Genomic DNA, 27,068 nt, shown 5'->3' with positions numbered 1-27,068 from the left:
GGGAGAGGAAGTGCCTAGCCTCACAGAGAATTGAAGTGCCAGGGTTGGGGTGTCGAGAGGGCTCCCCAACTCAGGAGAGGGGGTTGACGGGGATAGGGGCAGTGTTCAGGATATAAAGTGAATAAGAAAAAAAAAAGATAATTAAAGAAAAGAGTTGTCAACATCGACAGTTTTTGTTTCTCTATTTGTGTGTATGTATATAGTGCGATGGAATCGATTGGAATTCACAGGCATCATTTTTGCTCTTTTTAACTTAATAAATACTGTGTATGAGTCCTTTGACATATTTATCAGCACAGGATGCACATATCAGAGAAGACGAGAGAGGATAGTTGATGTGTAGAAGAGTCAAATTAGAATACTTAATAATTAGTTTTATGTACGGAATTTTGCTGCAGTAGGGTCTCTTTTGCCTATAGTTAACCCCAGAAGTAACATACAAAGTGCCCCTTGTAAACCTGTGTGGCTATGGAGTTAGACCTTTTTTTTTCTTTGCACTTAATGAACAACTTTTGATTGAGTAACCAAACGAATCTCAAATTTGTCCCTCATGCGTGTGAGTGAGAGCATTCTAAAGCAAGCCTTAAACCTAGCCCTAATAAGGTGCAAGAGGAAACGAGGGAGGCGGGACCCGGAAGAAGGAGGTGATCTCAGGAATTGGCCCGCGGCCAGCGGCCCGATGGATGCTGGGAACTGTAGTTCCAGGCAGCCAAGGTATTCCAGAGCGGGGGCCGGGGGAGAGCCTGACTGTTCCCTGAAGCCTCCGGGGCGGCTTCGCCAGAACGCACTTCCGCGGCAGCGGAGGGAGACTAAGGAGCCGCGGCTCGGAGTGGGCGAGCGGGATGTCCGAGCGGTGAGGAGCCGGTAGGTGTGGTCAGGGACGCTCCCGTTTCCGAGTCTTTTGCAAGTAGTTGAAGGTGTTGCGTGAAACGGCGAAGCGGCGGCGAGTCGGCATTTGAAAGGTTGCCCACATGGGGGGACGTGGAAAAGTGGCCGAGGAGGTATTTGGTACCGCGTTTACAACGTTTTCGTCCCCTCCGAGGAGTGTGGAGCCGCGTTGCCGGGGCAGCCGAGGGCTGGGGGCGGGCGGGCGGGCGGGGGTGTGAGGCGAGCTGCGAGCTGCGGGCTGCCGGGTAGCTGCTGCTATTTTGGACCCAGCGGCTGGCGGCGCTGGTTGTGTAACGCTGACCTGCTCGCGCTCCCCACGCACCGGGCAGGGGTGGGCGAGCGGCGAGCGTGCGCCCGGGGAGGGCTCACGCCATTGGCTGGGCGCAGCCGCCCCCCCTTTGCCCGGCTCGGCCGCTCGGGGTCTCCTGAGGACGCGGCTCCCACCCGGACGTGCGGATCTGGCCGGTCTGGCTGCTGCTGTCCCCCGACACTGCCCTGGTCTGCGAAGGGGCTAGTCTTCACTGCAGAACTGCTACGCTAGGTGACCTCATGGCAAAGGTTGCCCAGGGGTCCGATTGGGGTCATTGATTGTAAAACGAGCCCTTCTGACTTCGAAGCAACAATCTTGATTGGTAACAGCTCAAGAATCGTAGATGGGAGGTGGGGAACCTCGATGGAAATCAGCACCCAGGCCACATCCTGCATAATTACTGTAATAGGGCCAGCGATAAACGCCTCGATCCAGGAAGCTGCCAGGCGTTTATGAGTTTTTCACTCATCCTACCTGTTTGAGTTAACTAGTATTCCAACAGGAAGTCACTCCTCTTTAGAGATATGAAAACATACCAAATGGCAGGTTGAGCCAAGGACGATAGATACCACACAACATAAACTAAAAGGGACATACTAGTTGCAAATTTTAGGTTGTACAGTGCAGATTAGTTTTGTCTGGTTTTATTGTAAATACCGTTTCTTAAACATTTTAGAAAACAGTGCATTTCTTTTCATTCCAAGGCAACTGCATGGTGCTTTCTTTCATTGTGCTCCTTATGACACGGTAGGCAGGAACTAGATCTTGAAAAATAAATCTATTAATTTTTTTTCTTAGATTTCTAACCCAGTAAAGTGATTTGTGATTTTTAATTTTAGCCTTAATTATTCTGAACTTTCAAATCACAAAATAAGAGTTATTTTTCTTTGAGGCTCACATCTAATAGTGAATAAATAAGAATAAATTGCCTGTGCTATTTTTTTTTGTTGTGTTTTTGCCTTGTCGTGGTGCTGGCGTTTGAACTTTGGGCCTTCTACATGATGGGAAAGCATCCTAACTGAGCTACACCCCTAACCTTAAACTGCCTTTTTGAAAAACTTATTGCTTGCCTGTTTGGCTGTAGCATTTTATTATTAAGTCTAGACAATTACTGCTCCCCCCCCCCCCCCCCCAGTTATGTGTGAGTTAAAATAGAGTTGCGAAGGAAGGACTGTAGTAATTTGGAACATTTTTCTACTTTGGTAGGTCCAGATTATCTCTGCTTTGTGTACAGATGAACTCCTGTTTCATCTGAGTTCACTAAGCTGACTTTGGAGGACCAGGCACAGGGAAAGGGTAAGTATGTCCCTGTCCCCTGGTTACATAATGTTTCTGCTGTCTCAATCAGGAACGCTGCTGTTCTTCTCTTCTTCAGCAAAATAAAAGTGTAGAACCTTTGTGAGTACCGTGATTGATGGTTACAGTTTCCAAGAAGACCCAGATTATAGGTAGAAGGGATAGCCACTGTTAGCATCAAAAATTAATTTAGTGGCCATGAGACATACATTCTTTTGTAGTGATTCCTTGGAATTGTTTCTGAAAAAACTAATGGTTTTGAGAATTCCAAAAGCTCTTAGCCACTATTTCTGCATCAGCTTTCTTTGAACTCTCTTCAAAGCCAGAGAAAATAATCTTTTGAAAGTATTTTTATTCAAAATGATACCATCGATAACATTGATATACCAAGTTTTCTTCTCTGAAAGTCACTCTGGAACCGATGACAAACGTGGAGTCACTGTTTTAGAACAGAGTATTTGATTTGGTCAGTAACCACACCAAAACAAAAGTTCTGTCGTTATTGCTAGAAAAATCTTTCTTTCATTTTACAAAATTGGAGAGACTGTTTGCCAGTAAGGAGCAGAAACAGACACATAATCGAGAATCAGCCTGAGTGTTTCAGAGGCGAGGGTGTGGGGACCTGTCCCAAATGAAATGAATTCAACTTCCACTAAACCAAATTTATAATTTCCTCTATACCCTAGCTAGACTCATATGGACCAGTTATGTATTATGGACCAGGCTTGGAGAGCTGGCTTAGCAGTTTAGAGCACTTGATGCTCTTTCAGAGGACCTAGTTTGATTCCCAGCACCCACGTGGTAGCTCACAGCCAACTCCAGTTTCAGTGGATCTGACATCCTCTTCTGGCCTCTGACACTGCATGCATGCGATGCATAGACACACATGCATTCACATAAAAATAAGTATTTAAAAATAATAGTTTGGGAGACTATACCATGTGACCTAGCAATTACATTAAAAAGTGGAAAACCTGGAAAGGTTAAATGGAAAGTTTGGAAACGTTAAACAGTGTGGTTACATGGACAGCTGTATAAGGTAAGGGTCGCATAGAGCCAGTCTGAGCATGGCGGAAGCCACAGGGTGTGTGCTTCAGGGAGATTGGACGTTTTTAGAGATCTAATTATTCAGGAAGTGGGAAACTATTGTGTGGAAACAAGTGAAGTGACAGATCACAAAAATACTGTTCTGGACACAGAATTCATCAACATAGCACAAGAGTCTCAAATTTGATCAAGTCTTAACCTGCAAGTCAGCAATATTTTTTTAGTTTTAGCACTAAATAGATCATTTCATATTATTTCCTCTATCACCCTTTGAGACATTATGTCACTAGTGGGATGAGACTTACTATCAAATTATAGATGTATAGAGTTAATAATAGGATAAAAAGTGAAATGACCAAAGGAGGTTACAAGATGCTAAACATTAATTTCTGCACTAGGGTTGAACCTGAATATTGAGGCCATTAATGTTCTTTTTCTGAAACACAATTCATGGTATCTCTGTTGACTCTATAAAACTGTTAGTCCTTGAGAGTTTAATTAAGCATATGCCAGTATACCAAGTTCAGAGAAGTGATATAAAATATAACATCAACTTGAAGGAAGCTATAAATACACTTAGCACTGAAATAAGTGCTTGGTCTGCCCACGTTCATTGATTCTGTTTGGTTGTCTGTAAGCTAAGGGTTGCAGGAAAGTATTAATAACAAGGCTGTATGTTCTGATTTTGCTTCTCGCTGCCTTTGGGTTGCAGGGATCAGTAGCGCAGGACAGGCTGTTTGGAGAAACACCGATTACTTTGAAATTGTGAGTATTTGTCCTCCATCTCTGGAATCAAGAATGCAATTGTGATTGAGTTGAGAGTTTGAGAGTGTTCGCTGATGGAATCTTGAAGCTTTAAAAGAAACGGGATAACCCTTTTCTTACCACTCTGACTTTACCTAACCCAGGGCAGTAACTTGTTAATAAATGGTTTACTGGCTTATGTTGCTTAATGTAATAACAGTGATCACTTAATACATGGTAATTATACAGTTGGTTAACCATCAGTATTTTGTATTTGCATGAAACAGCATACTTTTATTAACACACTAGACCAGTGTCCTTTCAGGACATTTTCCATATGCATCGCATGCCACAAATACTTGATGCATGACTGACTCCTTAGTCATAGCTGTTTCTTTGTCTAGCCCACATTTGTGAATACATTGTATGGCCTTGCGGTACATGGCCCACTTCTCATTCATATAATCCTAAAATGATTTGTGTGCCAGGTGCTATGCAAATTGTTCATCATATGTGGGGGAAACGGGTCAAAAAAGAGCTGGAGCTGAACTGTGGAGCTTGGCGTCATTAAGACTTCTAACACAAGTGTTCTCAAACCTGCACCAAGGTGCTGGCTCCAAGCCAAAGTCGTTGTTGCTAAAATTAAGCAAGAAAGGTGGATGGTTTTTTTTTCTAATTTGCATGAAAACTAACCTATATTTTTTGCAATTTAATTCTGAAAATTTTCTGGACCAGTTACAACTTTTGATACTGACAGAAGGCAACATAATCAGTAGTAGCTAATACTGTGGGAAAACTTAGAACTACCCGTGGTTAATTTGAAAAACCTAACTTAAGGCCATTTATGGTCAAACTCTACTTTGATGGTATACACTTACTGATGTATTATTTGAATACACAGGCTAGAGTTGTTGTTGGTAGCACTATCCCTGATAGTGTGGCTGTCTAACACGACACTGTTCCCTGCAGAACCCTGTGTTTGCTCGCTGAAACACGTGCTAGTTTCTTAGCATTGCGCCATGATTATCTTTCTGACCCTGACTTCCTGGGAGTGTTCCTGTGCCATCTCAGTAGAGAATACTTGATTCCGGAAAAGAGGGTGGATTCTGTGAACACCATGCTATTGTATTAGATTTAAAAGTCACTCAACTCTACCCCTTCATCGTTCTTTGAACAACAACAAAGTAAATGTACCCCTAAAAGTTGTCTGCTCTGTGTCTCGCGGGCGGTGGGGAATAATGTTTCAGTAGTGCTTTGAGGTGCGTGGGAAACTGTGGAGAAAATTAAATTAAATTAATTAGTCATAGATGGGAAGAGCAAACCGCCTTGTGATTTGAGAAGAGAGAAAGGGCGTGTTGCTGTTTCTATTACAATGGTGAGGTGTTCTGAAGGGGCTCTACTTCAGAATCTGCATGTATCTTATGCTAACGTTAATAGCTTTATAAATACCAAGTCTTGGAGATTTCCCTGAAAAGCACTTGAGTCTAATTAAACCATCCAGAAGATAGGTAAGAAGAAATTCCAGGGCCTTTTATTCTCTTCTGATTGACTGGAGATGGGCCCATTTCATTTCTAATAACTTCCTGGTGTGCCAGAATTATAGTAGTGAGACGAGTTTGCTTTTTCTCATGTAGCATTCACTCAGTAAATGCTGTTTAAGCCACTCTAGTGTGCCAGCTACTAAGCTCTGGTCAAGCAGAAAAGGCAGTCGCTCGTGCTCACATCCAGCGTTCCCTTTACACAGTGCTTCAGACGTGTTCTGAGCATGTGACATTGCATTAACTCATTGGATGCATGAGAAAAAAGCCCTGTGAGGTAGGCACTACTTTCTTACCCAGTTTGCAGATGAGGAGTGAAGGCACAGGGAATGTCTGTCTGTCTGTCAGCCAGGTCAAGAGGCAGCTCTGAATGTCCTGCTGTCCTGCCATGCTTCTCCAGACAGCTTACTCACCTGCTGCTTGGGGCTCACTTTGCATTTGTTTGAGCACTTATGCTGAGGCTGAGGTCGTAGAGCCTGTAGCTGTTAGATTTTGAGTGTCCTAGCCCTTGCTACAGTTTGAATAATTTGTGATTTTTTTTTCCATTGAAAACCTGATATACAAAGTGGCCCGTGTATGTATGCTGAGTGAATATTGACAACCAATTTTAAATTTTAGGTGTGATGTTACTCTCTTTAATTATGAAGAAAAATAACAATGGCTAAAGATTTTAGTTGCTATGTGACAAAGAGATGACAAAGCACATGTGTGCACTTGATCTGGGACATATGTGTTAATGTACATTCATATTGTACAGACAGGAAACAGGAGTTTCCATCTCCTTCCTTCCTTCCTTCCTTCCTTCCCTCCCTCCCTCCCCACCTTTCTTTCTTTCTGATGGGATGGGTAGGTGGTTGGCAGGGTCTAGTCTAGAACTCAATTTAGAGACCAGGCTGCCCTCAGACATGCTGCAGTCCTGGTGCCTAGTCACAGAAGTGCTAGGATTGCACTAGCTAGCTCCCTTCCTGCACTAGCATTTCATCTGTAAATGTACTGCCAGTTGGTGGCAACTCTAGCTGTGCTCTCCCATGGTGCCTGATTTGCCCTGTGTGTGTCATCCCCCAGATTGACCATACAGCTCAAGCCCTCCTGCCATGGGCTGCCGAGATGTCCACGCAGCCACGGTCCTGTCCTTCCTGTGTGGTATTGCCTCTGTCGCAGGCCTCTTTGCAGGGACTCTGCTTCCTAACTGGAGGAAACTGCGGCTGATCACATTCAACAGAAACGAGAAGAACCTGACAATTTACACGGGCCTGTGGGTGAAGTGTGCCCGGTATGATGGAAGCAGTGACTGCCTGATGTACGACCGTACGTGGTACCTGTCAGTTGACCAGCTGGACCTGCGTGTCCTCCAGTTTGCCCTGCCTCTCAGCATCGTGATCGCAATGGGTGCCTTGCTACTCTGCCTGATTGGAATGTGTAACACGGCCTTCAATTCTTCCGTGCCTAACATCAAACTGGCCAAGTGTCTGGTCAATAGTGCAGGCTGCCACCTGGTGGCCGGACTCCTGTTTTTTCTGGCAGGTACCGTGAGCCTCTCTCCATCCATCTGGGCCATCTTTTATAACAGCCATCTCAACAGGAAGTTTGAGCCGGTCTTTACCTTTGACTATGCAGTATTTGTCACTATTGCTAGCTCAGGGGGTCTGTTTATGACTGCTCTCCTGCTGTTCGTTTGGTATTGTGCATGCAAGTCTTTGTCCTCTCCTTTTTGGCAACCGCTGTACTCTCACGCTCCCGGGATGCACACTTACTCACAGCCCTATTCATCACGGTCCCGCCTCTCTGCCATTGAAATCGACATTCCAGTAGTCTCACACAGCACTTAACAGAGATACAATTAACTGTTCAAAGGATGTCTTGTAGCCTCACAGCCCCCTGCATAATGAGCCTTTTTGGACCTGTGTACATTTTTCCTATATTCCTTATCAGTCAGTGGAGCCAAATTTGTATATCTTGGTAGAATGAAATGCTGCTAGATTTTATGAGGTACATATTACATTCTTCTAAATGTGAAACATTCCTTTTATCTTGCTTCTGAGACTAGAAGGGTCTTTAGCCTCCTTGTTGATGTCTGATCAATTGCTTATGTGAAAGGACCCATGATAACACTGGAGGCAGTGAAGACAGCGTATTGAACAATGCTGTTTGATCTTCACCCGTATTTCAGATTGTGCGTTGACTCCGATGATTTAGAGGTGAAAGGGGCAGTTTCAAACTTAAGACGTTTCAGTCGGATAAGGCTAGGAGTTTGTCTCCAGAACTCTGCCAGCTTGAAGGTATAATTTCATTCTCTCTGGGGACTAATTGAATAGGCATCAGTATACTGAAGATTACTATCTTCTACCTCATTGCAGTGAAAAGTAAAATGCATTTTACATGACAGAGTAAAGCTAATATTTAAGCATGGTTAACATTTGACTTCTTCATTGGTTTCAGATGGGGTCTTGCTGTGTGTAGCTCTGGCTGGCCTAGAGATCACTGCAGACCAGTCTGTACTCAGACTTTCTACCCGCTTGCCTCCTGAGCACTAACTACAAGGCACACCCAATTACACTAAAAATGTGTCAGGAGACAGTATGTTGCTTCATTTGAAGCAAGAATCCCTTTCCAGACCCCCCCTTGTCAGGTAGTGCTCATGCGCGGTCCAAGCTCTTAGTGCCTAGGACAAAATTGTCTTTCAGGGCGCGGGAGTCTGTTCTTCAGTGTCAGCACGAAAGATTCATTTGGTGGCTACTATTTGAGTAGTGGCTTTCGTCTGTTCAGTTCCTGCTTCAGAACTGATTGCTTGCTTCTAACACTGCTTAACACTTGAGTAAGTACTTCAGAGGATACACAAATAGGAGAAATAGCCATGTCTATGTAGAAATGTTGATCTAATACACCTGATAACCAGTGGGAAGTCTGACTTTGTGGTAGCTGGTAAACTTGTCAAGCATTGACCCAGGAGTGTATTTCACCTGAAAGATGTCTTTGTGACACAGACAGCCTGTGGTCCACCACCAACAATAGCCTGGACGCTGGAAATTCCCTTTAGTCAGGTCTCCTCCCATAGTCGTAATAATAGTCTCAGATCATGAGAATGGTAAGATAGGAGAGAGATTAAATTATACCTATTCTACCTCTGAAGCTAAGATGATAAATTAAAGAGGGGCAAATTTTCAAAATATCTCTTCTGATGTGATATCAAATGGATAAAACCATGTTAGTCATAACGTCCCGCTTTGACATTGAGGGGTGTTGGGTCTTAGCTTAGGGATTTGAGCTGCTCATTTGGATAATGTCCACGTACTGGCACTATGTTTGTAAGGACTGTAGTACATTGTGCTTATAGATTCTTACAAGCAGCTGATTTTAGGATAACAGTTTCTGATGCCTCTTTTGCAAATCTGAGTCTTTCTGTAGAGATATGTAGTACTTTTCCCTAAGTCCAACACTACTGTATGTAGGCCAACACTACTGTATGTAGGCAAGTAAATCCAATTGTATAATTTTAAAATGCCGTCAGTACAAAGCATGCACATCTATGGTTTTTAAAAATTACAACTTCTAGCCTTTTCCACCTCTGGTTCTTCTCACTCATAAATGGAGCTGAGTGTTGGTCATTCCAAGACAGTGTCAGCTCGAATTCTGAGACTAATAATAGTGTTTTGCCCTTGTTAATCTTAGTTCTTCTCTCACTAAACTGTTTCCAGATGGAATTCTACCATGCCTTGGTGTTAGTATACAGAGATAAAAGTAGGGCCAGGTGTAGTGGCTTTTGACTTTAATACCAGCACTCAGGAGGCAGTGACAGGTGCATTTCTGGAAATTCTGGTCTCCATAGCAAGTTCCAGGCCAGTCAGAGCTACACAGTGAGAACCTGTCTTTAAAAACAATTAGAAAAAGTGGACTCAGCAATGAGAATACTAGACAATTTTCAGCTCACAGGATTGTAACTACAAACATTTAAGCTTTCTTATGAGAATCTTTCGGCATTATCATCTATAGCCTCCAATTACTTTTATGAATTCACTCAGGAAGAGAAACAGCTGTTTCTGTATTATCTTTTTAGTGTTCCAGATTGGGCATAAATAGCTGTTTTTTAAAGCCATCCAAGGAAAGCATGTATTTACAATGCTTCTGAGTCACTGGAGCTGTTATTGAGATGGGGTGGATAACTTCTTTTGTTGCTAAAAAGCTGTTGATTTTAAAGGCCTTCTAAGGAGCCAGCTAGGCAAACAACCTTGAATGTGAGATGGTGCATAGAATTTGTGTTACCCAGCTTTGGGAGAAGAATAAACCTGAGATTCTGAGTTCACTCTGCTTGTACATACGCCCTATGACGGATAGTGTGTGCTGTAAACCACAAGGTAGAATCCTCAGTGGGTGTGCTGTGTGTGCTGTGCTGCCTCATGTTTATTAAAAGATGTATTTTTACAAGTTTGTCTCTGTTCTTTTCTCAGCTTTAAGGTTAAATATTTTGGAAAACATTTGTCATGTGTATGTCAACGAAAATAAGGCACTCCTAAAGACCATGATTGGGTGCCCCGGTCTCAGGAGACACGAACGACACGGACACCAAGTCGGGTTCACGCAATGGCTTCTTTACTTGTGACTTTCTCTCTTCCCCAGCAGCTTCTTCTTCCTCCATCCTTCTTGCAGCTTTTCTTACACTACCTCACTTACAACAGCTTCTCTTACAACAGCTCGCTTCTACTTAGGGCAAGGGCTATAACAACAACAGCGGCGCCTGACCTCATCTAGCTCCACCCCACCTCATCTAAGGTCGGTCACAGATAGGCTGACAGGTCCAGATCACGAGGAACAGTCCAGCCTGGCAGGCAGCCCACACATGCAGGCTCACTGCTCATGCTTGGGCAAGGCTGTAAACATCATGGCCCATGCACTGCACCCGATTCCCGCAGCTGGGGAGCTAGAGCTCCTGCAGAACGAGGCGGCATCATTCCTCTAGATGGGTCACACCCTCCAGTCAGTGGACTTTTTACCAGTCCACAGAAGAGCCCTCAGTAAAGTCGTTGGCCAAATTTTCTTTATCAGTGAACTTTTGTGGGTAGGCTAGTGATTGGGAATTTGAAATCTGTAGGTAGTGGCAACTTGCCTTATTCAAAGCTAGAGGTTTACAGGAAACTGCTGCCACTTTGCAAAGCCAGTGTTGAATCTTTATTTTGGAATTACAGCCATGTACAGCCATTGCAGAGATGAACTTCCCCACTGAAACTCTTGGGTTTATGATGCACTTTTAGGTGGCAGAACCATATGTTGCACCAAAGATCAGAATCAGCTTCAAATTGAGCATCCCAGCTAGTGACACTAAAGTGTACTAATCCAGAGACTGCATTCAGCTCGTCAGCTTTGTTGACGGTTGATCAAATGCTAGACATTTTATGCTAACCATATCACAAAAGTCTGGGCTTTAGCCAGAAATGAAAATACACATCATTTGCATTCATTATCTGAAGTGTGCAGAAGGCAATTTCAGGGTTGGGGCCAGACAGCACACTTGCTATAAGAAAGAAAATGCCCTGAGAGCCATGGAGGTGGAGTGCACAGCAGTGAACTCAAGGAACTCCCACTAGCCAAACCTGAAACACTGAGCATAACAGTGAATAACAGTAATGGGCTTGCAGTTCATTGAGTAAGGTAAGCTGTGTGACCATACTGATAGAAATGACAGCAAGTCACTTACTCTTACAAAAGTAAAAAAAAAAAAAAAAAAAATCTGATAAATCAAGATAGGCCACTAGCATCTTTAAATGGGGTTCTCTCTTCCCATATGTTCTTTTTTATTTATATATGTATGAATATCTTGGTCTGTTACCACTTGTGTGCCTGGCTGGAGTCTTCAGAAGCTTGAAGAAGGCATCAGATCCTTTGGAACTGGAGTTACAGACAGTTATGAGCTGACACATGGGTGTCGGGAGTCTAGCTAAGGTCCTCTGGAAAAACAGTGTTCTTAACTGCTGAACCACTAGTTCAGCCCCTGCCCTACTCTTTTTTTTCTCTTTTGCCTGCATTTATAATAAATAATCTTGTGAAGTGGAAAGACCAGAACCCTGTCACAGACCTGGCAGCCCTCCTCTTGGATAAGCAGGTGTCTGGAAGGCTCACCTTGTCCTTTTTGGCCGTGACTGTGCAAACCAGGCTGATCCCAAACTCTCAGAGACCTGCCTCCTTCTGTCCTCCTAGATGTGATTAAGGGGTGCCAGGGCACCAGGCTTCAGGGTGCAGCTTTAAGACCTCAGCAGTAATAGTGGCCAAGTGGTGGTCCCTGAGAATTAACTGTGCCTTGCTTCCCAGGGCACTGAGGAGTGACATATTAGTAGCTTCAAATCGGCTATCATAGGAGCATTTGTGCCACCAGAATTGCCAAATGCTGCAAGTGCCCGCTTGTCTTTTCACTGACAGCTGGTTACTGGGAATTTGCCAGCATACTGCTGCCCAGAAGAGAATAAATTGCTGAGTTTGAGATGAGTAAGGAAATTAGGAATCTTAGCCAAAGTTGGGAGTTTAACACTTTGTTAACTGATGAAGGGACCCCCTGAAAAGCCTCTTAACAGGTGTTGCTTTCTCCACTCCTGGTCTAGCTCCATCCATACTAAGGGCTGACTCATCCTGCACACAACATCAGAGATATCTAAGAAAATGTCCCGACCTCTGCTACTCAACCATGATTGTGGTCAATTATGCTATTCAGTCACTGGAGCGATAAGCAATTCCTATCTTCCAAACACATTTCTAATATAACCACCTGTATCTGGGGTCCCTCGTTTAAGAAAGTACCATGGTGGACTGCAGAGATGGCTCAGCAGTTAAGAGTAACAATTGCTCCATCTATAATGGGATCTGATGCCTTCTTCTGGTCTTCTGGTCTGAAGAAGAGCAATGGTGTAGTCATATACAATACATAAATAAATATTTTAAAAAGAAAGAAAAAAGAAAAGAAAGAAATAAAAGGAAGGAAGGAAGAAGAGAGAGAGAGAGAGAGAGAGAAGGAAAGAAAAGAAAAGAAAAAAGAAAAGAAAAGAAAAGAGAATGAATGAACCATGGCTGTTTCCTCATCCAGAAGAGGGAAATGACTTCTTCTTAAACTCATTAGCAGTTGAGGTAGCAAGCTTTCCTCTGGTAAAACAAATACTATAAAAGCTTGTGGCAGCTGTGAGCAAAGGATTCAGAGGAGGAAGCTGAGACATTGTGATTTAGTAGGGAACCTTTAATGATTGTTTTCCTAACATCAAATCAGATGGCTTCACTTGTCCAGAGAGGACACAGAGCCCCGTGACAGGAGAGTAAGACAGTGGGAGAACCATCGTGCCCATGGTAGTAACCTGGCTGGGACAAAGAACAGAGCAGAAGTCAGGAATTCCGAACACTCTGTGGGAAGGGCCAGTATCTGTAGCCCAGCGCAAAGGAAATCTGTATCCAAAAAAGAAGGATAGATGCAAATTCCATTTATTTCAAGAAAAAGAGCAAGTGTCAAGAAGTCAAGGAATGAAAATTTAAAGTTATTTTAAATTCAAATGTAGAGGAGCAAAGTTCTGCCCTTGTTTGTTTTTTGTTGTTTATTTGTTTGTTTCTTTTTGTAAAATCTCCTCTGTTATCTTTTGCATGTCAAGAGTCTGGCAGCCTGTGTTTCCACTCTGAAATATTTGTTTTGGTTTTGACAGATGCCTCTGAAATCTATGTTCCAAGCAAAGGCACTCAGACTGCCAAAGAATTTAGCAATGAATGACACAGCATGAATAACGACAATGCCAAATACAAACTACTACACACTTCCCTAACTCTACTGGAACTGTCTTTGGGGGTTTTCTGAACATTGTGCATTCACAGTTTAAGGACTCTTAGGTTATCTATATTTCTTAGAGCAGCAATGAGCATGGCCAAGCCAGCATCTCTGACAAACATTTAACTGTTCAACATCTTAGTCATCAGGGAAATGTAAATTATTGCAACAGCGATTTTTAATATAAATGTATTCAGTAAATTAATACAGTGGCTGTTTTTTACTTTTTTTCTAGCGAATTCCCCAATAACAACAAAGCAATACGAAGATTTAATCAAGCTTTACTGAAATACCAGGGCAGTCATTGATCCACCTCAGCCCTCTACGCTAATCTGGCTACCTTCCAGCCAAAATTCCCATAACACTTGCATTTAGGGCCTTCCATGCTCCAGCTGAACTGTCATGTCTCCTGTCTCGTCCCTCCTTGTGGCTCAATCTGTTTTACAGTTCTCTCTTTCCCTCCCCTGGCTGGTGGAAGTCCCTCCTTGTTCTCTCTTCTGCTCAGCCATTGGGTGAATACCTTTCTTGACAAAGCAGAGAATAGATGGTAAGTATTGTCTACACAAACTTGAGACAGGAGATTCTTGACATAAGCATTACAGTGATGTGTCAGGAATGGAACAAGATAAGGAGGAAGAGAAATCAAAATTTGAATAATACAAGTATAATCTTTACATAGCACACAAAACGTTATGCCTACAAATCAAAACTACTTGAAGATTACATCTTAACACTCATCAGTCTGGGCAGTGGTGGCACACGCCTTTAATCCCAGCACTTGGGAGGCAGAGGCAGGCAGATTTCTGAGTTCAAGGCCAGCCTGGTCTACAGAGTGAGTTCCAGGACAGCCAGGGCTACACAGAGAAACCCTGTCTTGAAAAAACAAAACAAAACAAAAACAAAACAAAACAAAAAAACCAAACCAAACAAAAAAACCCACCCATCAGAATGGCTAGAATCAGGGACAAGTCATACTGCCAAGGATAAGGGGAAACACTTCTCCCTTGCTGGTGGAAGTACAAATTTGTACAGCCGCTATGGAAATCAGTATGGCAGTTCCTCTGGAAGATGAGAATTAATCTACCTCAAGACCCAGCTATACTACTCTTAGACGTATACCCAAAGGATGCTTCATCCTGCCACAGAGACACTTGCTGAACTATGTTCATTGCTGCTCTTTTATAATAGCCAGAAATTGGAAACAACCTAGATGTCCCTCAACAAGTGAATGGATAAAGAAAATGTACATTTACACAATGGAGTTTTGCTCAGCTACTTAAAAAAATGAAATAATGGAAGACACAGGTAATTAGAACTAGAAAAAAAAAAGTCATCCTGAGTGAGGAGGTAGCCCAGACCCAGAAAGATAACTATGGCATTTGTTTGTATGTGGATATAGTTGTTATGTCAGTGCTAACCAAGTTTGTAGAACAACAGAGAATAGGTTAGAGTAAGGGACTTGGGGGTTAGGGGGAGAAGATCGCCCTAGGAAAGGTTAAAAGAATAGAAAGTTATGGATGGATGGGAGGGGGAAACTGGGACAGGAGAATCAAATGAAGAGAGGAGTGAGAGAGGAGGGGATACAGGGAGAGACAGCTAAAATTAAGGGCCATTTGAGGGGTAGTATAGAAATCTAATGGAGTAGAGCTTCCTAAAATATATACTCAAATATGAAGGTGATCTAAGCAAAATCACTAAATAATGGGAGACAGAGCCCCAATTGGCCATCTCTTGTCACCAAGCGAAGTTTCCATTACCAGGATTGGGTTACGTCTAATTGAGTTGTTGGTCAAAGGGGTCTGATGGAAATCCCCAAACAACCGAGGGTATTGCCAGTCTATGGGTTACTCTCCACAAACTGATAGCAAGGCCCTATTACTGATGACAACAACAACTCAGTGATCATGGAGAAGTTAACCTTTTCTATACATAGAACCTTCACTCATAAGCATCATTCTTACAAGAAGAAATACTGCACTCTACCAAAGGAGAAGCATAAACACCAGCCCAGCCACAAACACTTTGATCTACAGTGCTGTCCAGTCTGCAAGATATCCTAGTATAATGGTGGCACAAACTTTCTGGGAGTAATCACCCAATATCTGGTTTGAATTAAGGTCCACTTCACAAGATGGAACTCAAACCCAACATTGCTTGGGTGACCAAAAACCTGAGACTAAATAGCCCAGGGACCTAGCGTAAATCCAAATACTACTGTTTAAAAAATAGCCATTAAACGACTCCTAATAAGTTAATACCTTGCTTAGCCATCATTAGAGAAGTTTCTTCAAATCTCTCAGGGATCAGGGAACCTCCCAGAAGAGGAAGCAGAAAGACTGTAAGAGCCAGAAGGGATAGAAGATACCAAGGAAACAAGGCCCTCTAAGTCATCATGATCAATGACCTTTTGAACACACAGAGCCTGAGACAGTATGCCAGTGACTTGCATGGCTTGGGACCAGATGGGGCCCTAAGCTGAAAGAAGTGGACACATGCCCCCAATCCCTAACCCAGGAGCCATTTTCAATAGATAACAACTTACAAATGAAAACTTGTTTCTTTCAAGGGTAGGCTGCATTCCTTGCTGTAAATGGCCAATAGAAAATGAACTCAATCACATCTCTGGAGGTTCCTTGTCTCATAATCTCATGTGAAGGGTTTTCCTTTATTTATCCTACAATGTAAATATTTATATTCTCCCCTTTTACCCTTCAGGTCCTTTGACGATATATTATGGCTTCCAGTTTAGTGTTTTTATGGAATTCCTGAGTGTTTGAGTGAGAGCGTCTCCCTTCTTGTGCCCTCTCTTGGGTTCTTTTTTTCTAATGTTATTTGTCTTGTCCAGTTCTGATGTGTTGGTTTTGTTCTATCTTATATTTTATTATTATCCAATAAAAAGAAAGAAATAATCACACACACACACACACACACAGAGAGAGAGAGAGAGAGAGAGAGAGAGAGAGAGAGAGAGAGAGAGAAGGGAGAAGGGAGAAGAAACAGGGAAGGAGGGAGGAGTTGTAGGGGTGTATATACAGTACACATGTATGTATGAAGTTATCAAAAAAACTTTAGAAAGTTAAAAAAAAAAACCTGTATAGTCACAGACTCCAGCCCTTCTAAGGGCCCTTGTTGCAATCTTGTATGATTACTGTCCTAAATTTTTTATTTCTGAAGAGGTCATGAAATTTTCATTTTGACCAGGAATGCACAAATTGTGGTAGACTATTATGTAAAGAGATTCTGGGGAAGGCAACATATAAGTTTCAAACAGGCAGGCTTGGGACTCTGCCACAAGTTCTTCCCATTCACACTGTGCAATTCAAGGGTGCTTATCCCCCACACCGGACTCTCCCTTGCTGCCAGACAATCCCAGATCCTCCTGGCATAATATATGATGTCATGGTTAGACATCATGGGGATGCAGAAAAGACTTGTGGTAGAGTCAATCTTAATTATGCTTATTACTAATAAAAGCAAGTCTGTGTATTAGGCCCCACTGATGTTCATGCTGGTCACAAAATGCATACCTTTAGAGAAATAGATCTCTGTTTTACAGGGTGCTATGGACTTACATGGTCAGTACTATCACAAGGATCTCCATAGCTTCTAATGGCTATGATATCAGCTTTAATAGAGATGAAGAAAGTTAATGGTCCTTTTAATATTAGCTGCCTCTTGTAATGCAGTCATACCATTAATGATTCATTTAGACAAGCGTGGAAATAAAAAAGTGCATAGAATAAATATGAGATTCGATGTATCTGTTTATGTATCTTTTCTTTTTCTGGTTGTGCCTAAGATTTTCCCACTGTTCCCACTATCAAAGCTGCAGCTTCTCATGAGGCCGCTTCTCATTTTAACCCTGCCCCCAGATGTTTGTAGCCAAAGACATATCGCTTATTGCCCATCACTGTCAGAGAATGATATTGAAGCACCAACTTGCCAAAGAGAAACTGACTTATGGTTTTTATTGCTGCAGTGAAGTGTCATGAGGAAAAAAGCAAGTTGGGGAAGAAAAGGTTCATTTGGCTTATGCTTCCACACCACAGTTTATCATCAAAAGAAGTCTGGACAAGAACTCAGGCAGGACAGGAACCTGGAGACAGGAGCTGATGCAGAGGCCATGGAAGAGTGCTGCTTTCTGGCTTGTTCACCATGGCTCGCTCAGTCTGCTTTCTTAGAGATCATAGGTGCCAGACCAGGGATGGCACCACCCACAATAGCTTGGGACCTCTTCCATCAATCATTGATTAAGAAAATGCCTATAGTTCTGCTCTATCTTGTGGAGCTATTCTCTTAACTGAGGTTCTTTAGCTAGGTTAACATGGACATAAAACCAGCCAGTACAGAAACCAAATCTCCAGTCCCACCGGAATCAGCTGTGTAGTTCCCACAGGAGAAAAGGGCAGGAGCTAGTACAAACCTTAACATTCCATGGGACTGAGATCATGTACCTCAAGGCAATATATGAGATTGTGCCTAAACAGCCCATGTTCATTGCCCTGTGGCAGTTAATGTGGTCAACACAGATACTGAATAAGCAAATCCTGAGCCATTGCACCCAGGGGATGCCTGGGAACCTCGAATTACATTTTAATCAATTGGTCAATTCATAACTATTCTGTGTGTGCTTCTGCTTAAGGATACATTATTTATGAGGATATCTTGTCTTACTAATAACTCATGCCTGGCAGCATTATTATTCAATAAGAAAGGTTATCTAATGCATTCATTTTCCTGCAGACATGCCATGCTCTTCTGCTTGTGAACACTGCATAGCAATCCCAAATTATCCTCAGAGGCAGGGGACTTTTAGCAAAAAAACTCTCTCTCTCTCTCTCTCTCACACACACACACACACACACACACACACACACACACACACACAGAGAGAGAGAGAGAGAGAGAGAGAGAGAGAGAGAGAGAGAGAGAGAGAGAGAGAGAGAGAGCAGTAAGCAGGCAACAGAAAGGATGCTTGTTCTCAGTATGAGAGCTGAAACAGTAAGGCAGCGTTTCCTTCTTCCTCCCCGACTCCACCCATGGAAATGTTTCTCAGCTCTGCTCTTGTCTTATTGTGTCCATGAAAGCAAAGAGAGTGTTGACTTGGGTCACAAATGAGTTTTTGTAAGAAGGCTAATTTATAGATACTGCATCGATGATCAAGTGTGAACACAAGTTAAGAGGCAACAATTCTTAGGGCTTTGATGGACTCCAACAGAAAACGAACCCATTGTCTTTTAAGATCCACACAAATTGGATGTGGTAACACATTAACTTACTTCTGTAAGCCAACACTTGAGTGCCTGAGGCAGGAGGATGACCAGTTGGAGCCCAATTTGGGCTATATAGCAACATCTTATCTCAAAACTAAATACATATCTATACAGACTAGACCATATCTCTTGTATTTTGAAGAGGACACAGCAGGGAGCACATGAAGTGGAAGCAACTGGGAGCCCTCTTGCACCAGCCTTCATCCTGTGGGCAGGGTGGCTTTGGGTTGGCGTCTGGAACTCCCTGTTGGTGCGTCTTGGTTTTCTCTTCTGTAAGTTGAGACCAGTAATGGTCATCTTTCTTCTCAGTTCCAGGGGGCAGTGGATATTTAGAAGTTCTCTTTGTTATTTCATGTTGGGGTTGGAATTGAAAGGGTAAAAGCATTAAATTTTTCCTTTGTAGTGAGGAGTAGCCTAATGTGAGTAGCTGGTGCTGCCATCTGGGACCATGGTGGGGTCCTGTCCTGTGCTGCCACCAGGAGCCGTGTCTGTGTCCATGGCTCTGCAGAAATGGGGATCTCTTACCACTAACCACTAAGGCCACACCTTCTAATAGTGCCACTCCCCATAGGCCAAACATATTCCACAGCCACATATCTGTATTTTGAAGTTGCACAGATAAGCACCACTGACATAACCCTGTTTAACCTCCTGTTTGTGTCCTTAAAGAGGTTTTATTTCACACTGACTTTTGCCTCATGTGTACAAGAAACGCTTATATTTGGAATTCCTTAATCAGAAGCCCAAAGTGGGTTTGGTTTCAGTATTTGATTTAGTGATTAGTTTATTAGCACCGAAACAAGTGTTACCTAGTCACTAGCATATTTGTGCTTATCCATTTTAGATCAGCATAAAGTGTGCATGTCTACTCAAAAGGTAGCACTAGATATGCCTGAGAGAATGAATCTTAATAAGGTCAGTACCACCCAGGGCCTGGGGTTTCCTAAGATAGTGGTGAGACCACAGTGAATGAGAGCATTCAACATAGACGGCGGTGTGTAGGCATATGAAACCCAGGCAGAGCCATGTCTTCCTCCTGAGCCCTTGCCTCAGCTGTCCTGCGCTCCTTTCACGGGGGTGCAGACTTTTCTTGCTTAAACTCTAATGAATCTTAAAAATTCACCAAATTAATACTTCTCTTTATATGAAGATACCTTTAAAGAATAATTTGTAGATCAGCTTACGAAATGTAGCTTTTCATAGTCACATGCACTCATTTTTCCCTTGCCTTGACTGGCTTGGGTGAGAGCCACGAGCCTGCTGCTCTCTTTGTGTGGAACAACCCTGGCATCTAGTGGAGAAGTCAAGTCATTACAAGGAATTTTCCCAGTGAGGTTTAAAAAAAAAAATTCATTTATTCAGTGTGAAGGGAAACCAGAGTATACTAAGCCTAGGACGTTTTCCCTGCCATTTCACCCTATGATGCACGCCAGTTTATTCCACCACAGTCTTAGAATACTTCTCTGCATCCATCCAATGATAGTCTTAGTATTAATCTTTCTTTCGAATCTTAGATTTATTTAGCCTTTAATCCCAGCATTTAAGAGTCAGAAGCAGGTGGATCTTTGTGTTCGAGGCCATCCTGGTATTAGAGCAAGTTCCCTGCCAGCCAGGGCTATACAAAGAAAACCTTGTCTTGAAAAACCAACAAAAGGTGAAGAAGAGGAAGAAGAAGAAGAAGAAGAAGAAGAAGAAGAAGAGGAGGAGGAGGAGGAGGAGGAGGAGGAGGAGGAGGAGGAGGAGGAGGAGGAGGAGGAGGAGGGACGACGACGAGGACTTGTATTTAAATTCTGTGTGTGTCTGTGTATGGGAATTTGCATGTGTAAATCCAGTGCTCATGAGTTCAAAGGAGGCCGCCGATCCATGTACCTGGAGTTACAGGTAGCTGTGAGCATCTGCTGTGGCTGTTGAACTCAGTCTCTGCAAGAACACTCAGCATTCTTTCGTGCTAAGTCATTTCTCCAGTTCCCTTAACCTTTCATTTCTAAATTGGGAGGACCATCATTCATAGTTTCCTTCTTTGTGTTTAATTTTGTTTGACCATTTGTAGTCATCGATGAAGTGCCAACTCCTATCTATATCCCATCTTTGTAAGTGTGTGATATCACTTGCACTTAAAACATGTTTGTCATTTATTGGCTTTGATTTTTATTTTGGGCGTGGGTTCTTTTGTGTGAGAGCAGACCTCTAGCTCAGGCCAACGTGAGATAACTTTGGCCTTGTAATCTTTGTGGCTGCCCCTGAGCTCCAGGACTGTAAGTGTGCATTATGCCTAGTTTATGCCACGTCAAGAGCTGAATCTGGAGCTCTAGCCTTACATTTTGCTTTGGGTAGTTGCAATTCTTCATGCACTGAGAATTATATATAATTGTACTTTCAACTCATACATTATATGGCTGCCTATTCTTTCAGATGATAAGAATAAAATATCATATATGTTTACATAGATTCCATGCTATGTATATTTAGGTAATTTTATTTCATCTAAAACCTTTCATCACCTGAGATTTTTTTCCTTTTTTCTCTTATTTATTAGATTATTTTCTTCATTTACATTTCAAATGCTATCCCCAAAGCCCTCTATACCCTCCCCCTGCCCTGCTCCCCTACCCACCCACTCCCGTTTCCTGGCCCTGGCATTCCCCTGTACTGGGGCATATAATCTTCACAATACCAAGGGCCTCTCCTCCCATTGATGGCTGACTAGGCCATCCTCTGCTACATATGCAACTAGAGACACAGCCCTGGGGGTACTGGTTAGTTCATATTGTTGTTCCTCCTATAGGGTTGCAGATCCCTTCAGCTCCTTGGGTACTTTCTCTAGCTCCTCCATTGGGGGCCCTGTGTTCCATCCAATAGATGACTGTGAACATCCACTTCTGTATTTGCCCAGCATTGGCATAACCTCACAAGAGATAGCTATATCAGGGTCCTTTCAGCAAAATCTTTCTGGCATATGCAATAGTGTCTGGGTTTGGTGGTTGTATATGGGATGGATCCCTGGGTGGGGCAGTCTCTGGATGGTCCTTCCTTCCATCTCAGAAATTTTAATAATAAGAAATATAGAGACAGAACATCATTTTTCCTTATCAATGTAAAGATGATTGACAAATCTAAATATAGCTATGAAGAAACACTGTGGTATGGACCCATATATTCTGATGGGAAAAGAGGACAGTATATATGAGTGATATTAACAATATAGTTCCATTTATGCAGAAAAATCATGTACCTGCAAAGACACAGAAAAATGTCTGAAAGGGCACACACACAGGCTAGTCAAGGTTACATGCACCTAAGACTATTGTCAGTGTGCGGCTAGAAAAGTGGCTTAGAGGTTAAGAGCACTAGCTGCTTGTCTGGCATCTGCACAGCGCCTCACATCCCTTTCTAGCTCTGGTTCTAAGGGATCTGCTACCTTCTTCTGGCCTCTGTGGGTACTGCACGCAGGCAGTGCACAGACCTTCATGCAGGCAATATGTACTCCTGCTAAGGAGTGCAAGCCAGACATTGGCAAGATGAGCAGTGTTTTACCTTTGAGTCTATATAGTTCTCTCCTATTGAACACGTTGTCATGAGCAAGCATTACCTATGTTTTCAAAAGTGTTGTTTAAAGAGCATCTTGTAGCATGGGGAGATATGATAGTTTGAGTTTTTATGTCCCTCAAAAGCCCAGATGTTAAAGGAAGGCACAGTCCCCTACTGAGCACGGAGGAAGAGGTGGAATATTTAAGAAACGGGGTGCAGTAGGTGGTCTTGGCACTGTAGGCATGCCTTGAAAGGCTAGAGTGGGACCCTAACCCCATTCCTTGTCTCCTCTTGATTTCCTTCTGGCTGTGAGGAAGATTCCCCCAGCATGTGCTCTGCCACAATGCTCTGCCTTACAGCCAACCACAGAGCTCTGTGTTCCCTGCACACAGAACTGCAGTCTGGTCCAGGACTGTGAGCCAAGCCTTTTGTCTTTGATGCTTTGTTATCTCAGATATTTTGTTACGATAACAAAAACTCAACACAGGAAGTATTTAGGATCTTAACTACAAAACAAGCCATAAAGCTATGAATAAAGCACCCTGCCCTAGAATAGGAAAGAATTCCTATGTAAAGAAAAATTGCTGAGTGGATCTGTGCAGAAATGTCCGCAGTGACTTTGGAGAGACACCTGAGACCAGAAAAGGGGGAAGAATCACTCGTTACTAATCTATATGCATAGATCTCTTCAGAATGCTTTAATTTCAAGTAGTATGTTCCTAAATATGGCACATTGCTATTCTCTCTTCCCTGTTTAATAATTTTATCCGTAAAAAGAGGCCTCCTGTGGGTGTGGTGGCTCATACCTGTAGTTCCAGCACTCTAGAGTTGAAAGGGAGGGCACAAGTTTTAGGCACATTTGAGCTTTGTAGACATCAAAGCCATTAAAAAAAAAAAGGCAGGAACAATGTAACAAAAATTGTTACTTTGAAGATATTTTTTTAAAGAATTATTTGTTTTATGTATATGAGTACACTGTAGCTGTCTTCAGACACACGAAGAGGGCTCAGATCCCATTACAGATGGTTGTGAGCCACCATGTGGTTCCTGAGAATTGAACTCAGGACCTGTGGAAGAGCAATCAGTGCTCTTAACTGCTGAGCCCTTTCTCTAGCCCCTTAAAAATATTTTTCTTTTCTTTTCTTTTCTTTTCTTTTCTTTTCTTTTCTTTTCTTTTCTTTTCTTTTCTTTTCTTTTCTTTTCTTTTCTTTTCTTTTTTCCTTTTTCCTCTTTCCATTTTTCCTTTCCTTTTCCTTTCCTCCTTTTCCTTTTCTCCCCCTTTTCCCTTTTTCCCTTTCCCTTTTTCCCTTTTTCCCTTTCCCTTTTTCCCTTTTTCCCTTTCAGAGACAGGGTTTTTCTGTATAGCCCTGGCTGTCCTGGAACTCACTTTGTAGACCAGGCTGGCCTCGAATTCAGAAATCCGCCTGCCTCTGCCTCCCAAGTGCTGGGATTAAAGGCGTGCGCCACCACCCCCGGCTTGAAGATATTTCTTAATCCATTAGATTTGGAGGCTTAGTTAGCAGAGTCCCATTCCCCCCCCCCCCCCCGCCCACCAGCATGTATGAAGCCCTGGGTTCTGTCCTCAGCACAGCACAAAACTGAGCTTGGTGGTGCATGCCTGAAATTCTAGCATTTAAGAGTGAAGACAAGATCAGAAATGTAAGCTTAGCCTTGAGTACATAGCAAGTTTTTGCTGTAGTTGTTCGGTTTGGTTTGGTTGGGTGTTTGTTTGTTTGTTTGTTTGTTTTGAGACAGGGTCTCTCCATATAGCTCTAGCTGTCCTAGAACTCAGTATGTAGAGCAGGCTGGTCTGGAACTCAGAACTCACAGATATCCTCCTGCTTCTGCCCCTCAAGTGTTGGTATAAAAACTATATCACTACCCCTGGACTACACAGTGGGTTTTCATGGACATTTTTTTCCCTCTTGTTTCTTCTTAAATTGCACTTAAGGACTGTTTGGCTATCTTTTTGGTGTTTTGTTTTGTTTTGTTTTGTTTATAACAATATCTCCCGATGTAACTCAAGCTAACATCAAACTCACAATTCTCCTGCCTCTATTCTCCAGGAACCTAAGTGGCTGTTTTAGTGCCTGATTTCTGTCAACTTGAACTTCATAAGCGTAGATCCACCCTGAGAGAGGGGTGTGGTCACCTTGGAAACTCTTATGGCCAAAAGGTGAGTGCTAGCCTCATCCCCAGTCCATTATGTACAGGTGGCTCTGAGCCATCGTGACAGTTTGAGCTTCTAGCTTCTACATCTGTGATCAAATTCACAAAATAACTGATACTCTCAGCTTGAAGAACATCTGGACGATATGCTCGGGCTAGTAAGATTTCCCAAGGAATTGTCATTTCTCTTGAATCTTTCAGTTCACCTCTCAAATAAAGTCCCGCGGTAACTGAAGAAAAGAGGCTCCTGAGGGGTAAATCCCATTCATATGACCTGGTTTGGAGCCTTCATTATTTATCACACAGATGTTTCTGTCTGCCCCCCGCCCCCCAAATGTGTCTTCTTTCATCTTCTTAACACCTAAATCGTGTTTGGCTTTTTCTGAAATTCAGCCTGGAAATCAATGAAAACTGTATAGAAGAATGCCAGAAAATTGCTACAGTAGCTTATGTAACAAGTGGGACAGGAGAGGACAGGAACTTGTGCAGAGGGGTGAGTAGCTGGCAAAGGTGGAACCTGCACATTTTTCTCCTGAGCCCACAGTCACAACAGTCTCCACTGAGCAGAAACCTGAACAACAAGTTTCTCCATCAGGGGAAATATTTCCACAATCGGCACCAAGCCCCCATGTGTGGCTAGGGCTTGTTGCAAGCATGACTTATGCTATGGCCACAGTGCTGATGAGGTTTTCGCAAAACAACAAATGCAGGCACCTTTTCTCACCCATCTTATTGCTCACAATTCTCTGACTAAATCAGAGTATGGGGACATTTTCTTCCTGCTCCTTGGATATACAAAAGGACTTAACAGACATTTTGCTGTAAAATATAAATAGAACTATAGAGAATAAGGAAAAGAATAATAGCAATTCTGCCTTGCTGTTATATAATGCACCTTAACACTTTCTATATATTTTATTTAAATATTTCCTAAGCAATAACATTCCTACAACCGTGTCTCAAACCCCATTCTCTCGTTGCATTCGCCAAAGATAGCCGTTAATCTGCATTCTATATGTTACCCATAAATGTTTACTTAATACCTTTACCTTTGGCTTAAAAAAAAAGGTGTCTCACAAGGTAAAAGCACCAAGCCTGGTGGCTCCATTTGATCCCTGTAACCTAATGTGGGAGGGGAGAACTAAGCCCGGCAAGTTGCCTTCTGATCTCCACGTATGTGCTGCTCTTTCTCGCTCACAGGCACATACACACACACCCATACACACACACAGATACACACACACACACACAAATACATACACACACACCCATACACACACAGAGATACACACACACACACACACACAAATACATACACACACATATATACACACACACACAAATACATACACACACATATATACACACACACATACATACACAAATACATGCATACACACATACATACATACACACACACATACACACACGTACACACATGTACATACACACACAGATACACACACATACATACACATACATACATACACACACATACCACACATACACAGACACACACGCATACACACACATACACACACAAAAATACATACATACACACACATACATACACACACACACTCATACACACACATACACACACATACATACATACACAATACACACACACAAATACATACACACATATACACACATGCAAATACACACACACATATGTACACACACACACATACACATGTGCACATAAAAGATTTGCCTTATTTTAAGTTACTAATTCATCGTTTGTATATCTCACGAGTATTGCTCCACAACATATATTTTCCATCCAATGTTGTTTTGAAATGTATGCTGTTACTTAGAGCCAGTAGCTGCATACCTTTAGCTTCTGTGATACTGCAAATAGGATCTTGTCCCAAGCATGTTTTCTAATTATCATGGCTAGTACTTAGGATTCCCTCATGACTGGTACTCAAGGGACCTTTCTGAACTCATTTATCAGTCTGAGCTGTTTGCAGGGGTTGTTTTGTTGTTGTTGTTGTTGTTGTTTTGTTTTGTTTTGTTTGATTTGCTATGTGGGTAATCATCTGGAAATGCAAGAGAGGTGGTTTTAGAGTGGCCACCTTTCTCGTCATGACTTGTACTTTTGAGGTAAAACTACTCTCCAGTATCTACCGTCCAATGCAGATTCATTGTCTTCTCCATCCTGATTTTTTCTCAGGTCTCTCCCCACCTGTCTGCCGTCCAAAGATCATTTCCCAAGGATTTCTTAGTGCATCTTCAAATGGTACACTATAAAGTCATGTAACTGGAAGCACAGGCTTGACATTATTTGAGGAAACACATGTCACCTCACTTGGGAAAAACTGTAATTTCACATACCGGTGGAGAGATGCTTCTTGATGAAGGCTTTTATTCAGCTCTCTGCATAAACAGATGGAAGTAGAGATGTCCTCTTTTGAGCATCGATAACATAAGCTGGATCAGCACCATGTGTTCATCTGCCTCTGCTCCCACTGAAAAGACTGACA

The 27,068-nt window shown here is 42.6% G+C and overlaps 1 protein-coding gene across 4 annotated transcripts; it reads left to right on the top strand.

Annotated features, from left to right (window-relative positions):
• Window positions 1-704: 704 nt before the first annotated feature.
• Window positions 705-10,245, top strand: Cldn12 (claudin 12). Of its 4 annotated transcripts, none has more exons than XM_021163478.2 (4): window positions 705-864; window positions 2,405-2,494; window positions 4,254-4,306; window positions 6,889-10,245. In XM_021163478.2, the coding sequence occupies exon 4, from the start codon at window positions 6,918-6,920 to the stop codon at window positions 7,650-7,652; it is 735 nt and encodes a 244-aa protein (XP_021019137.1). In that variant the 5' UTR covers window positions 705-864; window positions 2,405-2,494; window positions 4,254-4,306; window positions 6,889-6,917; the 3' UTR covers window positions 7,653-10,245. The 4 variants fall into 4 exon arrangements, with proteins under 4 accessions (XP_021019137.1, XP_021019136.1, XP_029333616.1 ...); XM_021163477.3 differs by lacking the exon at window positions 705-864 and adding an exon at window positions 894-1,001; XM_029477756.2 differs by lacking the exon at window positions 705-864 and adding an exon at window positions 1,193-1,429.
• The last annotated feature ends 16,823 nt before the right edge of the window (window positions 10,246-27,068 follow it).

This window comes from Mus caroli, unplaced genomic scaffold (genome assembly GCF_978045245.1).
Source record: "Mus caroli unplaced genomic scaffold, Mus_caroli_1 scaffold_4, whole genome shotgun sequence".
In the NCBI taxonomy this organism is placed as follows: domain Eukaryota; kingdom Metazoa; phylum Chordata; class Mammalia; order Rodentia; family Muridae; genus Mus; species Mus caroli.
This window is presented reverse-complemented; position numbering and strand designations above follow the sequence as displayed.

Coding starts and splice junctions, on each gene's coding strand:
- Cldn12 (XM_021163478.2), top strand. CDS start 6,918: ATGGGCTGCCGAGATGTCCACGCAGCCACGGTCCTGTCCTTCCTGTGT.